Below are 14,168 nucleotides of genomic sequence, written 5' to 3' on the forward strand. Positions count from 1 at the left end.
GCGGGGTCTCTGTGCCGAGCCTCTCTCTGATTAGTCTGCTTTAGGTTTCAGCATTTGGGAGATTAGTTTTCGCACAAACCGCCTCTCGCTGTCCCTGAGAACCATCAGCTCAGTCACCTGTGGACATCCCGGGTCAGTTGGATGTCCAGCTTGAGCTGTGAGTATTATGGGCTGAGTAAAAGTCTGGATCTGGAACGTCGCCCCACAGTGTCCTCAACGAGGGGCGGTGGGGAGGAGGGGGGGGGAGGAGGGGGGGGGGAATGATCTGGGGTCTGTGTTGATATCGTTAAGTGGAACGAGTTGGAGTTGAACGGATATCCTGCCTGTGCTCAGACTAAATGTGCTACGGTGATTATTTTTCTGTTTGGTTTGAGTTGAATCTTTCAATATTAAATTTTTAAATCTGAATGTCAGTGGCATTGTCCATGGACATCACATTCCACCAATCACAGGCCCCCCTTCGCCAGGGTCCCAGCTCAACAATATTCATTCCAGGGAACAGGTTGACCAGAATTTCTCACAAATCTGATGGTCAATGTCTGCCTGATGTGCCCGGGGCGTGTGTCCGGGGCGTGTGTCCGGGGCCTGTGTCACAGTCGGTGTCCGGGGCCTGTGTCACAGTCGGTGTCCGGGGCCTGTGTCACAGTCGGTGTCCGGGGGCCTGTGTCACAGTCGGTGTCCGGGGCCTGTGTCACAGTCGGTGTCCGGGGCCTGTGTCACAGTCGGTGTCCGGGGCCTGTGCCCGGGGCTGTGTCACAGTCGGTGTCCGGGGCGGTGTCCAGGGCGGTGTCCGGGGCGTGTGTCCGGGGCGTGTGTCCGGGGCTGTGTCACAGTCGGTGCCCAGGGCTGTGTCACAGTCGGTGCCCGGGGCGTGTGTCCGGGGCGTGTGTCCGGGGCGGTGCCCAGGGCGGTGTCACAGTCTGTGCCCGGGGCGGTGCCCGGGGCTGTGTCACAGTCGGTGCCCAGGGCCTGTGTCCGGGGCTGGGTCACAGTCGGTGTCCGGGGCTGGGTCACAGTCGGTGTCCGGGGCTGGGTCACAGTCGGTGTCCGGGGCCTGTGTCCGGGGCCTGTGTCCGGGGCCTGTGTCCGGGGCCTGTGTCCGGGGCCTGTGTCCGGGGCCTGTGTCCGGGGCCTGTGTCCGGGGCCTGTGTCCGGGGCCTGTGTCCGGGGCCTGTGTCCGGGGCCTGTGTCACAGTCGGTGTCCGGGGCCTGTGTCACAGTCGGTGTCCGGGGCCTGTGTCACAGTCGGTGTCCGGGGCGTGTGTCACAGTCGGTGTCCGGGGCGTGTGTCCGGGGCGTGTGTCCGGGGCGGTGCCCGGGGCTGTGTCACAGTCGGTGCCCGGGGCCTGTGCCCGGGGCCTGTGCCCGGGGCCTGTGCCCGGGGCCTGTGCCCGGGGCCTGTGTCCGGGGCCTGTGCCCGGGGCTGTGTCACAGTCGGTGCCCGGGGCCTGTGCCCGGGGCCTGTGCCCGGGGCCTGTGCCCGGGGCTGTGTCACAGTCGGTGCCCGGGGCCTGTGCCCGGGGCCTGTGCCCGGGGCTGTGTCACAGTCGGTGCCCGGGGCCTGTGTCCGGGGCCTGTGTCCGGGGGCCTGTGTCCGGGGGCCTGTGTCCGGGGGCCTGTGTCCGGGGGCCTGTGTCCGGGGGCCTGTGTCCGGGGGCCTGTGTCCGGGGGCCTGTGTCCGGGGGCCTGTGTCCGGGGGCCTGTGTCCGGGGGCCTGTGTCCGGGGGCCTGTGTCCGGGGGCCTGTGTCGGGGGCCTGTGCCCAGGGCGGTGCCCGGGGCTGTGTCACAGTCGGTGTCCGGGGCTGTGTCACAGTCGGTGTCCGGGGCAATGTCTGGGGCAATCTGGGAGAGTGGGGGCAGCGTTCTACATCTTCACACATGGGCTGGTTGTTGGAAGCGGGAACGCACCGGGATGTATTTGAGGAATATTGAAGGTTCAGTGAGGAGAGGCTGTCAGCTGCCAGCAGCTTCTTTTGGGACTAACTTTTCTGAACGGTTGCAACAAGATCTAATCTGCTTTGAACTGCCAGCTCCAATCAATCAGCTTCTCGCGGAGAAGCCTAATCTGTCGGGCAGGCTGCTGTGACCCAGGGCACTGACCTTACCGACCATGCCATGATGCATTGGAACAAGTTGATGAAAATCCTCTCCTAGCACAATGTCTTCACTCGAGCAGGACAGAGTGATGGGGAGGGCTTGCCTTTTTTGAATAAATTCCAGTTTTTCATTTCATTCATTGAGGTGGACTCCTATTGCCTTCAACACACATCTTCCAATCCGTGCACTGTCTCCTGTTAGTCTCACTGCCTGGGGAGAGTGGGGATTATCCTCTCCAATCCCCAGATACAGGAGCTGGTAACAAACTACAGAGTCTTTGTCTGAGCAGTGTGTATTGGGGTAATAATGATATTCTTTCTGTCTCCCTTTCTGTCTTCAACTTTGCACTGAATCCCAGGACAGAGAATCTTCTCATTACTCCACAACACTCCTGGGGAGGTAACCTTTAATTTATTTTCTCCCATCTTTACCCAAATGTGTTGCTTTTTGATGGGGTTCAGGCGGCAAGGCTGAGTTGGCAATGCCGGGGTGGGGGAGAGACAGCTTCTGTCCACCCCCCCCCCCCCCTCACCCGGGCGAACTCCAGTCTGGCCTCAGCTCTGAGCCTCTGCTTGTTTTGTATCCGCTGATTTCCCACATTTCTTCCCCAACTCAGCGTTATGGATGAAGATGGTCACAGTGTGCGACGACAGAAGCTCGACAATCAGGTAGGAGACTGGATGAAGTGGTTGGGAGATTGAGGATAATGTGGGACAGTGTCGAGGGAGCTTTACTCTGTATCTAACCCCGTGCTGTACCTGTCCTGGGAGTGTTTGATGGGGACAGTGTAGAGGGAGCTTTACTCTGTATCTAACCCCGTGCTGTACCTGTCCTGGGAGTGTTTGATGGGGACAGTGTAGAGGGAGCTTTACTCTGTATCTAACCCCATGCTGTACCTGTCCTGGGAGTGTTTGATGGAGACAGTGTCGAGGGAGCTTTACTCTGTATCTAACCCCGTGCTGTACCTGTCCTGGGAGTGTTTGATGGAGACAGTGTCGAGGGAGCTTTACTCTGTATCTAACCCCGTGCTGTACCTGTCCTGGGAGTGTTTGATGGAGACAGTGTCGAGGGAGCTTTACTCTGTATCTAACCCCGTGCTGTACCTGTCCTGGGAGTGTTTGATGGGGACAGTGTAGAGGGAGCTTTACTCTGTATCTAACCCTGTGCTGTACCTGTCCTCGGATTGTTTGATGGGGACAGTGTAGCGGGAGCTTTACTCTGTATCTAACCCCGTGCTGTATCTGTCCTGGGAGTGTTTGATGGGGACAGTGTAGAGGGAGCTTTACTCTGTATCTAACCCTGTGCTGTACCTGTCCTCGGATTGTTTGATGGGGACAGTGTAGCGGGAGCTTTACTCTGTATCTAACCCCGTGCTGTATCTGTCCTGGGAGTGTTTGATGGGGACAGTGTAGAGGGAGCTTTACTCTGTATCTAACCCCGTGCTGTACCTGACCTGGGAGTGTTTGATGGGGACAGTGTAGAGGGAGCTTTACTCTGTATCTAACCCCGTGCTGTACCTGTCCTGGGAGTGTTTGATGGGGACAGTGTAGAGGGAGCTTTACTCTATATCTAACCCCGTGCTGTACCTGTCCCGGGGGGTGTTTGATGGGGACAGTGTAGAGGGAGCTTTACTCTGTATCTAACCCCGTGCTGTACTTGTTTGATGGAGGAATGTAGAGAGTTAGAGTTTTAGCTGCTGGAAATACTGACCAATTGAAACGTATATAATTCTAACATGGTGTCAGACTGGATGCAGGGTGTGTATTTTCCCCGGTTGGGGAATTTAGAACCAGAGGTCATAGACCCAGGATACAGGCTGAACCGTTTAGGACAGAGATGAGGAGAAATCTCTTCACCTGAGGGTGGTGAACCTGTGGAATTGTCTCCCTCAGGAGTCTGTGAAGCCCTGTTACTGCCTGGATTCAAGAAAGAGATAGTATTTTTGATTTTAGTCAAGGTGTCAGCGGGGAAAGCAGGAATGTGGCATTGAGATTGGGATCAGACATGGTGATACTGAATAGCAGAGTACCGAATCACCTCCTCCTTCTCCTGCTTTCTGTGTTTCTCATTGCTTGATTGTGCCTTTTCCCCAGAGGCATTTGTTAAAACAGAAGCAGAGACGGAAGCGACAGGATGTCCTGATGGTTCAGGCAAACCCAGATGCCAAGGTGAAACCCAGACAGCTGAGAAAAGCGGAGGAGCAGATTTCCCCATTCAAAACCCACAGCATTAACATGCTGTCAGGTACAACATCCAAAACATACACACCGCAGAGTCGCACACGCGACGGACACATACACACACTTGCACCGACAAACACACACACACATAGCATGTGTTCCACAGATTCACCACCCTCTGGCTGAAGAAATCCCTCCTCATCTCAGTTTTAAAGGATGGTCCCTTTAGTCTGAGATCGTGTCCTCTGGTTCCTGTTTTTCCTACAAGTGGAAACATCCTCTCCACGTCCACTCTATCCAGGCCTCGCAGTATCCTGTAAGTTTCAATAAGATCCCCCCTCATCCTTTTAAACTCCAACGAGTACAGACCCAGAGTCCTCAAACGTTGCTCATACGACAAGCTCTTCATTCCAGGGATCATTCTTGTGAACCTCCTCTGGACCCTTTCCAAGGGCAGCACATCTTTCCTTCGATACGGGGCCCAAAACTGCTCACAATACCCCAAATGGGGTCTGACCACAGCCTTATGCAGCCTCAGATGTACATCCTTGGTCTTGTCATAGAATTTATAGTGCAGAAGAAGGCCATTCAGCCCATCGAGTCTGCACAGGCCATTGGAAAGAGCACCCTATCTAAGCCCACACCTTCACCTTATCCCCGTAATTCCATATAACCTTTTTGGACACTAAGGGCAATTTATCACGGCCAATCCACCTAACCTGCACGTCTTTGGACTGTGGGAGGAAACCGGAGCACCCGGAGGAAACCCACGCAGACACGGGGAGAACGTGCAGACTCCGCACAGACAGTGACCCAGCGGGGAATCGAACCTTGGACCCTGGAGCTATGAGGCAACAGTGCTAACCACTGTGCTACCGTGCTGCCCATTCTAACCCTCTCGACATGAATGCTAACATTGCATTTGCCTTCCTAACTGCCGACTGAACCTGCACGTTAACCTTAAAAGAATCTTAAGACCCTCTGCGCATCTGATTTCCGAAGCTTTTGCCCATTTAGAAAACAGTCTATTCCTCCATTCTTCCTCCCAAAGTGCATATTGAGTTGGATGACCAGCCATGATCGTAATGAAAGGCGGAGCAGGCTCGAAGGGCTCATGGCCTCCTCCTGTTCCTATTTTCTATGTTTCTATGAACACCTGGGGCGAGATTCTCCGACCCCCGCCGGGTTGGAGAATCGCCGGGGGCTGGTGTGAATCCCGCCCCCGCCGGTTGCCGAATTCTCCGGCACCGGAGCGGGAATTGCGCCGCGCCGGTTGGCGCCCCCCCCCCTGCGATTCTCCACCCTGGATGGGCCGAAGTCCCGCTGCTAGAATGCCTGTCCCGCCGGCGTGAATTAAACCACCTACCTTACCGGTGGCGAGGGCGGGCTCCGGGGTACTGGGGGGGGCGCGGGGTGATCTGGCCCCGGGGGGTGCCCCCACGGTGGCCTGGCCACGATCGGGGCCCACCGATCCGCGGGCGGGCCTGTGCCGTGGGGGCACTCTTTTCCTTCCGCCTTCGCCACGGTCTCCACCATGGCGGAGGCAGAAGAGACTCCCTCCACTGCGCATGCGCGGGAATGCCGTCAGCGGCCGCTAACGCTCCCGCGCATGCGCCACCCGGAGATGTCATTTCCGCGCCAGCTGGCGGGGCACCAAAGGCCTTTTCCGCCAGCTGGCAGGGCGGAAATCAGTCCGCCGCGGGCCTAGCCCTTTAAGGTTGGGGCTCGGCCCCCCAAGATGCGGAGCATTCCGCACCTTTGGGGCGGCGCGATGCCCGACTGATTTGCGCCGTTTTGGGCGCCAGTCGGCGGACATCGCGCCATTTCCGGAGAATTTCGCCCCTGGTATTTATTAAATGACAACAGCTGCAATGGATGTTGGGAGGAAGGTGGGAGGGGGTAAGGTTGGGAGGGAGGGATTTTGGTGAGGGAGGGGAGGGGTTGCTGTTCATAAACTTCTTCTTGACAATTCTCCGTTTTCCTCCCCCAAACCTTCACAAAGACTTCTCCTGCAAGATCCCAGTGGAAGAGATTCCCAGCACACAACTGCAGTTCGACTCACTCGACAATGGTGATAGCTCGTTTGTCGACCGAGATGTTCGCAATGTGGTTAAAGTCAACAAGGACCAAGTGTGGAATCTGAGAAAAGGTAAAGTGAGATTGCCTCACAGAGTCAGGACACACCAATGACCTTTGTGGGAGTAAGATTGGGAAACGGATCTGGACTGAGCTCCACTGTAGTGATTGGGTGGGATTTAGATTGGTCCAGGGTCTTACCCAGGAGATACTGAGCTCAATTCAGAAATGAGTATTGTGTGCAGGGTCAGGGATGTCATTGGGAGTGAGGTTGGGTGATTGAGTGAAGCTGTCCGAAGCGGGCAGCTTCAGTTTTAGTTCCAAAGTCAATCTGGGATGTTTAGAATCATAGAATCATAGATTTAGAATCATAGAATTTACAGTGCAGAAGGAGGCCATTCGGCCCATCAAGTCTGCACCGGCTCTTGGAAACAGCACCCTACCCAAGGTCAACACCTCCACCCTATCCCCATAACCCAGTAACCCCACCCAACACTAAGGGCAATTTATCATGGCCAATCCACCTAACCTGCACATCTTTGGACTGTGGGAGGAAACCGGAGCACCCGGAGGAAACCCACGCAGACACGGAGAGGATGTGCAGACTCCGCTCAGACAGTGACCCCCAAGCCGGAAATCAAACCTGGGACCCTGGAGCTGTGAAGCAATTGTGCTAACCACCATGCTACTGTGCTGCCCAATGTTCTTCAGGAGCTGAAGGTCTGCGGCACGGTAGCACTCTGGCTTCACAGCGCCAGGGTCACAGGTTCGATTCCCCGCTTGGTCACTGTCTGTGCGGAGTCTGCACATCCTCCCCGTGTCTGCGTGGGTTTCCTCCAGGTGCTCCGGAGTTTCCTCCCACAGTCCAAAGACGTGCAGGTTAGGTGGATTGGCCATGATACATTGCCCTTAGTGACCAAAAAAAGGTTAGGAGTGGTTATTGGGTTACGGGGATAGGGTGGGAGTGAGGGCTTTAGTGGGTCGGTGCAGACCCAATGGGCCGAATGGCCTCCTTCTGCACGGTATGTTCTATGTTTATTCCACCTCCCATCCAAATTTAGTCCGTGTGTTGTGTCTGTCGCTCTTTCCTGATCTGACGCTGCTGTTCACAGATGTGCTGGAAGTGGCTGTGGAGGAACTCGAGGAGAATGTGACCGAGGATCCGGACAGTGCTTTCGAAGAGAGAGAGGCAGCCACAAGGACAGAGAGAGTCCCGAGACAGGGGAAAGGTCTGCTAACCTAAACAGTAGATTGATCCTGATCTTTTGGAATGATTTTACTCCTCAAATGAATCATACTGTCAAATTAGACAGTAACAGATTTATTAAACATAAAATAATAACTTAATGTTGATTAAATATACATTTACAGTAGAATTTGTGACAGAGCTGTTTTGTTAAGAGTGAATTCAAAATCACTTACAATCCCAAATTTGGTTGTTCAAAACTTCAAAGCTTAAGTGGGTCGGTGCAGACTCAATGGGCCGAATGGCCTTCTGCACTGTATGTTCTATGTTCAAAATCCTAAAGTTAAAAAGTCTGATTAACCTTCTCCGTAAACTGTCCTGACTTCAAAATTCGGGAGATGCCACATGTCAGTCACTCGCTGACATTTCCCAGTGAATATAGAACAATAAACATTGGGAGAGAGATCTGAGTCAGCAATTCCTGGTGTGGGATGGCGGGACTGACGTATGAGGAAAGATTGAATCGGTTCGGATTGTATTGGCTGGAGTTCAGAAGAATGAGGGGGGATCTCATCGAAACCTATAAAATTCTAACAGGACTGGACAGGGTGGATGCAGGAAGGATGTTCCCGATGGTGGGGGTGTCCAGAACCAGGGGTCACAGTCTGAGGATACGGGGTGGACCATTGAGGACAGAGATGAGGAGAGATTTCTTCACCCAGAGAGCGGTGAGCCTGTGGAATTCATTACCACAGGAAGTAGTTGAGGCCAAAACATTGTCTGTTTTCTAGAAGCAGTTAGATACAGCACTTGGGGTGAAGGGGGGTCAAAGGATATGGGAGGTACGCTAGATTAGGCTATTGAGTTGGATGATCATGAGCCATGACTGTGATGAATGGTGGAGCCGCTCGAAGGGCCTCCTCCTGCTCCTATTTTCTATGTTTCTATGTAACCACTTTTGTGACCCAGTCATGGATCAACTCCCAGTGTGATCCAGTCTGAGAGTGATCAACTCCCAGTGTGATCCAGTCAGAGAGTGATCCACTCCCAGTGTGATCCAGTCACAGAGCGATCAACTCCCAGTGTGATCCAGTCAGAGAGTGGTCCACTCCCAGTGTGATCCAGTCAGAGAGAATTAACTCCCAGTGTGATACAACCAGAGTGATCCAGTCAGCGAGTAATCAACTCTCAGTGTGATCCAGTCAGAGAGTGATCAACTCCCAGTGTAATCCAGTCAGAGAGTGATCAACTCCCAGTGTGATCCAGTCTGAGAGTGATCAACTCCCAGTGTGATCCAGTCTGAGAGTGATCAACTCCCAGTGTGATCCAGCCAGAGAGTGACCAACTCCCAGTGTGATCCAGTCTGAGAGTGATCAACTCCCAGTGTGATCCAGCCAGAGAGTGACCAACTCCCTGTGTGATCCAGTCAGGGAGTAATCAACTCCCAATGTGATCCAGCCAGAGAGTAATCAACTCCCTGTGTGATCCAGTCTGAGAGTGATCAACTTCCAGTGTGATCCAGCCAGAGAGTGACCAACTCCCAGTGTGATCCAGTCTGAGAGTGATCAACGCCCAGTGTGATCCAGCCAGAGAGTGACCAACTCCCAGTGTGATCCAGTCTGAGAGTGATCAACTCCCAGTGTGATCGAGCCAGAGAGTGGCCAACTCTCAGTGTGATCCAGTCAGAGAGTGATCAACTCCCAGTGTGATCCAGTCAGAGAGTGGTCAACTCCCAGTGTGACCCAGCCAGAGAGTGATCAACTCCCAGTGTGATCCAATCAGAGAGTGATCAACTCCCAGTGTGATCCAGTCAGAGAGAATTAACTCCCAGTGCGATCCAACCAGAGTGATCCAGTCATGAGTAATCAACTCTCGGTGTGATCCAGTCAGAGAGTAATCAACTCCCAGTGTGATCCAGTCTGAGAGTGATCAACTCCCAGTGTGATCCAGTCAGAGAGAATTAACTCCCAGTGCCATCCAACCAGAGTGATCCAGTCAGCGAGTAATCAACTCTCGATGTGATCCAGTCAGAGAGTAATCAACTCCCAGTGTGATCCAGTCTGAGAGTGATCAACTCCCAGTGTGATCCAGCCAGAGAGCGATCAACTCCCAGTGTGATCCAGTCAGAGAGTGATCAACTCCCAGTGTAATCCAGTCAGAGAGTGATCAACTCCCAGTGTGATCCAGCCAGAGAGTGATCAACTCCCAGTGTGATCCAGTCAGAGAGTGATCAATTCCCAGTGTGATCCAGTCAGAGAGTGATCAACTCCCAGTGTGATCCAGTCGGAGAGTGATCAACTCCCAGTGTGATCCAGTCAGGGAGTGACCAACTCCCAGTGTGATCCAGTCAGAGAATAATCAACTCCCGGTGTGATCCAGCCAGAATGATCAACTCCCAGTGTGATCCAGTCAGAGAGTGATCAACTCCCAATGTGATCCAGTCTGAGAGTGATCAACTCCCAGTGTGATCCAGTCAGATAGTGATCAACTCCCAGTGTGATCCAGTCAGAGAGTGATCAACTCCCAGTGTGATCCAGTCAGATAGTGATCAACTCCCAGTGTGATCCAGCCAGAGAGTGATCAACTCCCAGCGTGACCCAGTCGGAGAGTGATCAACTCCCAGTGTCACCCAGTCGGAGAGTGATCAACTCCCAGTGTGATCCAGCCAGAGAGTGATCAACTCCCAGTGTGACCCAGTCAGAGAGTGATCAACTCCCAGCGTGATCCAGTCAGAGAGTGATCAACTCCCAGTGTGATCCAGTCAGAGAGTGATCAACTCCCAGTGAGATCCAGTCAGAGAGTCATCAACTCCCAGTGTGATCCAGTCAGAGAGTGATCAACTCCCAGTGTGATCCAGCCAGAGAGTGATCAACTCCCAGTGTGATCCAGTCAGAGAATGATCAACTCCCAGTGTGATCCAGCCAGAGACTGATGGATCACCCTCTGTCATTATTTCTCTGTCTCTCTTCAACTCTATTTCTCTAGTGGTCTCTCTCTCTCTGCCTCTCTCTCTCTCTGCCTCTCTCTCTTTCTGTCTGTCTCTCTGCATCTGTCTCTGTGTGTGTCTCTCTCTCTCCCTGTCTCTCTCTCCCTGTCTCTCTCTCCCTGTCTCTCTCTCCCTGTCTCTCTCTCCCTGTCTCTCTCTCCCTGTCTCTCTCTCCCTGTCTCTCTCTCCCTGTCTCTCTCTCCCTGTCTCTCTCTCCCTGCCTCTCTCTCCCTGCCTCTCTCTCCCTGCCTCTCTGTCTCTCTCTCTCTCTCTGTCTCTCTCTCTCTCTCTGTCTCTCTCTCTCTCTCTGTCTCTCTCTCTCTGTCTCTATCTCTGTCTCTATCTCTGTCTCTGTCTCACTCTCTCTCTGCGTCTCTCTCGCTCTGTCTCTCTCTGTCTCACTCTCTCTCTGTCTCACTCTCTCTCTGTCTCACTCTCTCTCTGTCTCACTGTCTCTCTGTCTCACTCTCTGTCTCTCTGTCTCACTCTCTGTCTCTCTGTCTCACTCTCTGTCTCTCTGTCTCACTCTCTCTCTCTCTGTCTCTCTCTCTGTCTCTCTCTAACTCTCTCTCTCTGTCTCTCTCTCTCTCTGTCTGTCTCACTCTCTCTCTGTCTCACTCTCTCTTTGTCTCTCTCTCTTTGTCTCACCCCTGTCGTGTTGGGTGTTCTGGTCTACAAACAGGTCAACACGGCTGGAGATGGTGTAACTCTATTTTATTAACAACTCAACTGTAATAACATACTGTAAGCTTGGGTATGTGCATTAGCAGCTTATCTGTGGACCCTGTCCTATCACTATCTGGGTGAGGCACTCAGCACATGGTGAATGTCTGTGTTGCAGGCTGTGAGCTCTGTGCTCTGAGCTGGCTGCTGCTAGAATGAGCGGGAACTCTGGTGTCCCCTGTCTTTATAGTGCGTGTGCTCTCACTGGTGATTGGCTGCGATGTTGTGTATGCTGGTTGGTCCTACTGTATGTCCAGCAGTGTGTCAGTGTGTGTGTGATTGCACCATGATATGCTGATGTATATCATGACATCCCCCCCTTTTTGCAAAGAATATGTGCCTACATGAGAATAAATAAAGTGTAGTGAGTGTGTCTGATCATGTGTGTGCATTATTTACATCAATATGTACATGTGGCTATGCGATATACACGAGAAGGTGCCAGGTGCAGAGGAAAACTATGTTACACCAAGAACGAAACAAATGCTATTAACAAACGATGAAAAACTCTTAAACAGTCCGGCAGAACAAGTCACTGAGTCCAATAGTGCAAGGTTTATAAATCAAGTCTTTGGGGTAGGCGATGAATTCGGGTTGACCGCCTCGAGGGTGGTTCAGGATCCACCGGCTGAGGAATGGGCCGGGCCACGGTCGAGTGAGGAGGACGCAGGGTATCCGGAAGCTCAACAAAGTCCATGTCCGGGACAACAGGAGGGCGTGGCACCGGTGCAGGATCACGTAGCGAGCGTGGAACCAGACGAAGGGCACGCCGATTGCGGTGGCGAATGGAGCCATCAGGTAAACGAACCAGAAACGAGCGGGGAGCCACCTGTCTAAGAACCTCAGCGGTTGCCGACCAGCCACCCTCCGGAAGGTGTATGCGGACATGATCTCCAGGCAACAGGGCAGGAAGATCAGTCGCCCGAGCATCATGAGCCGCCTTGTGTTGCTCACGCTCTTCTTGCATCCGCCGAAGTACTGGAGCATGGTCGAGGTCTGGGACGTGAATGGATGGCACAGTGGTCCTGAGGGTGCGACCCATAAGCAGTTGGGCCGGCGATAGGCCCGTGGACAGTGGGGCGAGCGATAGGCCAACAAGGCGAGGCAGAAGTCAGATCCTGCATCAGCAGCCTTGCAGAGGAGCCTTTTTACAATGTGGACGCCCTTCTCTGCTTTGCCATTTGACTGAGGGTGCAGGGGACTGGACGTCACGTGTGCAAAGTTGTATGCACTAGTGAAGGAAGACCATTCCTGACTCGCGAAGCAGGGGCCATTGTCTGACATCACGGTGAGCGGAATGCCGTGGCGAGCAAAGGTCTCCTTACAGGTCCGGATGACAGCCGATGACGTGGTGTCGTGCAGGCGTATGACCTCAGGATAGCTGGAAAAGTAATCGATGATGATGATGTAGTCCCTGCCGAGCGAATGGAACAGGTCCATGCCCACCTTCGACCAGGGGGACGTGACCAACTCATGGGGCTGAAGGATCTCACGGGGTTGTGTCGGCTGGAACCGCTGACAGGTGGGGCAATTGAGCACAGTGTTGGCAATGTCCTCACTTATTCCCGGCCAGTATACAGCCTCTCGGGCCCTCTGTCGGCACTTCTCAACGCCGAGATGGCCTTCGTGCAGTTGTTCTAAGACAAGCCGTTGCATGCTGTGTGGGATCACAATGCGGTCCAGCTTCAGGAGGATACCATCCACGACTGCCAAGTCGTCCCGAATGTTGTAAAACTGTGAGCATTGCCCCTTGAGCCACCCGTCCGTCATGTGGCGCATCACACGTTGCAGAAGGGGGTCAGCCGCAGTCTCACGGCGAATGTGGATTTGCGCATAGCGCTGCTCTGTGGGGGTCATGGCCCGTGACACATAGGCGACAGGGGCCCATGATGAGGCGTCATCTCGTTGCAGGAGGACCGCCCCAATGCCGGACTGGCTGGCGTCAGTCGAGATCGCCAGTACCGGGGCGGTGGTGAGCTTGGCCTTGAGCTCCTCCCATTCACGCTGGTGGGTGGGAAGCCACTGGAATTCAGTTGTCTTCCTGACAAGGTGCCGGAGAGCTGTGGTGTGGGAAGCGAGGTTAGGGATGAATTTTCCCAGGAAGTTGACCATTCCTAGAAAGCGTAGCACCGCCTGCTTGTCTGTCAGCTTCTGCATGGCCGTGACGTCTGCCACCTTGTCGGCATCCGGCCGCACCCCCAACGGGGAGATGTGGTCCCCCAAGAACTTGAGCTCGGTTTGGCCAAAAGAACATTTGGCTCGGTTAAGGCGCAGGCCCTGGTCCCGTATCCGTTGAAAGGTGCGTTGGAGGCGACTGATATGCTCCTGCGGTGTGGTAGACCAAATAATAATATCGTCCACATAGACGCGCACGCCTTCGATGCCCTCCATCATCTGCTCCATGATGCGGTGGAAAACCTCAGAGGCCGATATGATTCCAAATGGCATCCTATTGTAGCAGTATCTGCCAAATGGAGTGTTGAAGGGACACAGCTTCCTGCTGGACTGGTCCAATTGAATCTGCCAGAAGCCCTTTGAGGCATCAAGCTTGGTGAATATTTTTGCCCGAGCCATCTCGCACGTGATCTCCTCACGTTTGGGTAGGGGAATGTTCCCTCATTATATTGCGATTTAAGTCTTTCTGGTCGATACCGATCCAGAGCTCGCCGGAAGGCTTCTTGACGCACACCATGGAACTGACCCAGTCGGTTGGTTCCGTCGCTCTGGAAAGCACTCCTTGGTCCTGAAGGTCCTGCAGCTGCTGCTTGAGGCGGATCTTGAGGGGAGCTGGGACCCTGCGAGGTGCATGAACTATCGGGGTGGTGTCCGGTTTGAGCAGGATTTTGTATGTGTAGGGCCGTGTACCCATGCCCTCGAAAGCATCCTGGTTGTGAGAGAGGATTGAGTTTAGTTGCGCCC

The 14,168-nt window shown here is 53.9% G+C and overlaps 1 protein-coding gene across 1 annotated transcript in view; it reads left to right on the forward strand.

Annotated features, from left to right (window-relative positions):
• The first annotated feature begins 300 nt into the window (after positions 1–300).
• LOC140404156 (uncharacterized) overlaps positions 301–14,168 on the forward strand; it is a 46,812-nt gene continuing 32,944 nt past the window's right edge. Inside the window, exons 1-6 of the mRNA XM_072492572.1 lie at positions 301–348; positions 2,457–2,497; positions 2,715–2,766; positions 4,192–4,342; positions 6,281–6,427; positions 7,467–7,583. Of these exons, the coding sequence (XP_072348673.1) occupies positions 2,719–2,766; positions 4,192–4,342; positions 6,281–6,427; positions 7,467–7,583 (463 nt within the window). The 5' untranslated portion in view covers positions 301–348; positions 2,457–2,497; positions 2,715–2,718. The remainder of the gene's footprint in view (positions 349–2,456; positions 2,498–2,714; positions 2,767–4,191; positions 4,343–6,280; positions 6,428–7,466; positions 7,584–14,168) is intronic.

The sequence above is a fragment of the Scyliorhinus torazame genome, chromosome 29, assembly GCF_047496885.1.
Source record: "Scyliorhinus torazame isolate Kashiwa2021f chromosome 29, sScyTor2.1, whole genome shotgun sequence".
Classification (NCBI taxonomy): domain Eukaryota; kingdom Metazoa; phylum Chordata; class Chondrichthyes; order Carcharhiniformes; family Scyliorhinidae; genus Scyliorhinus; species Scyliorhinus torazame.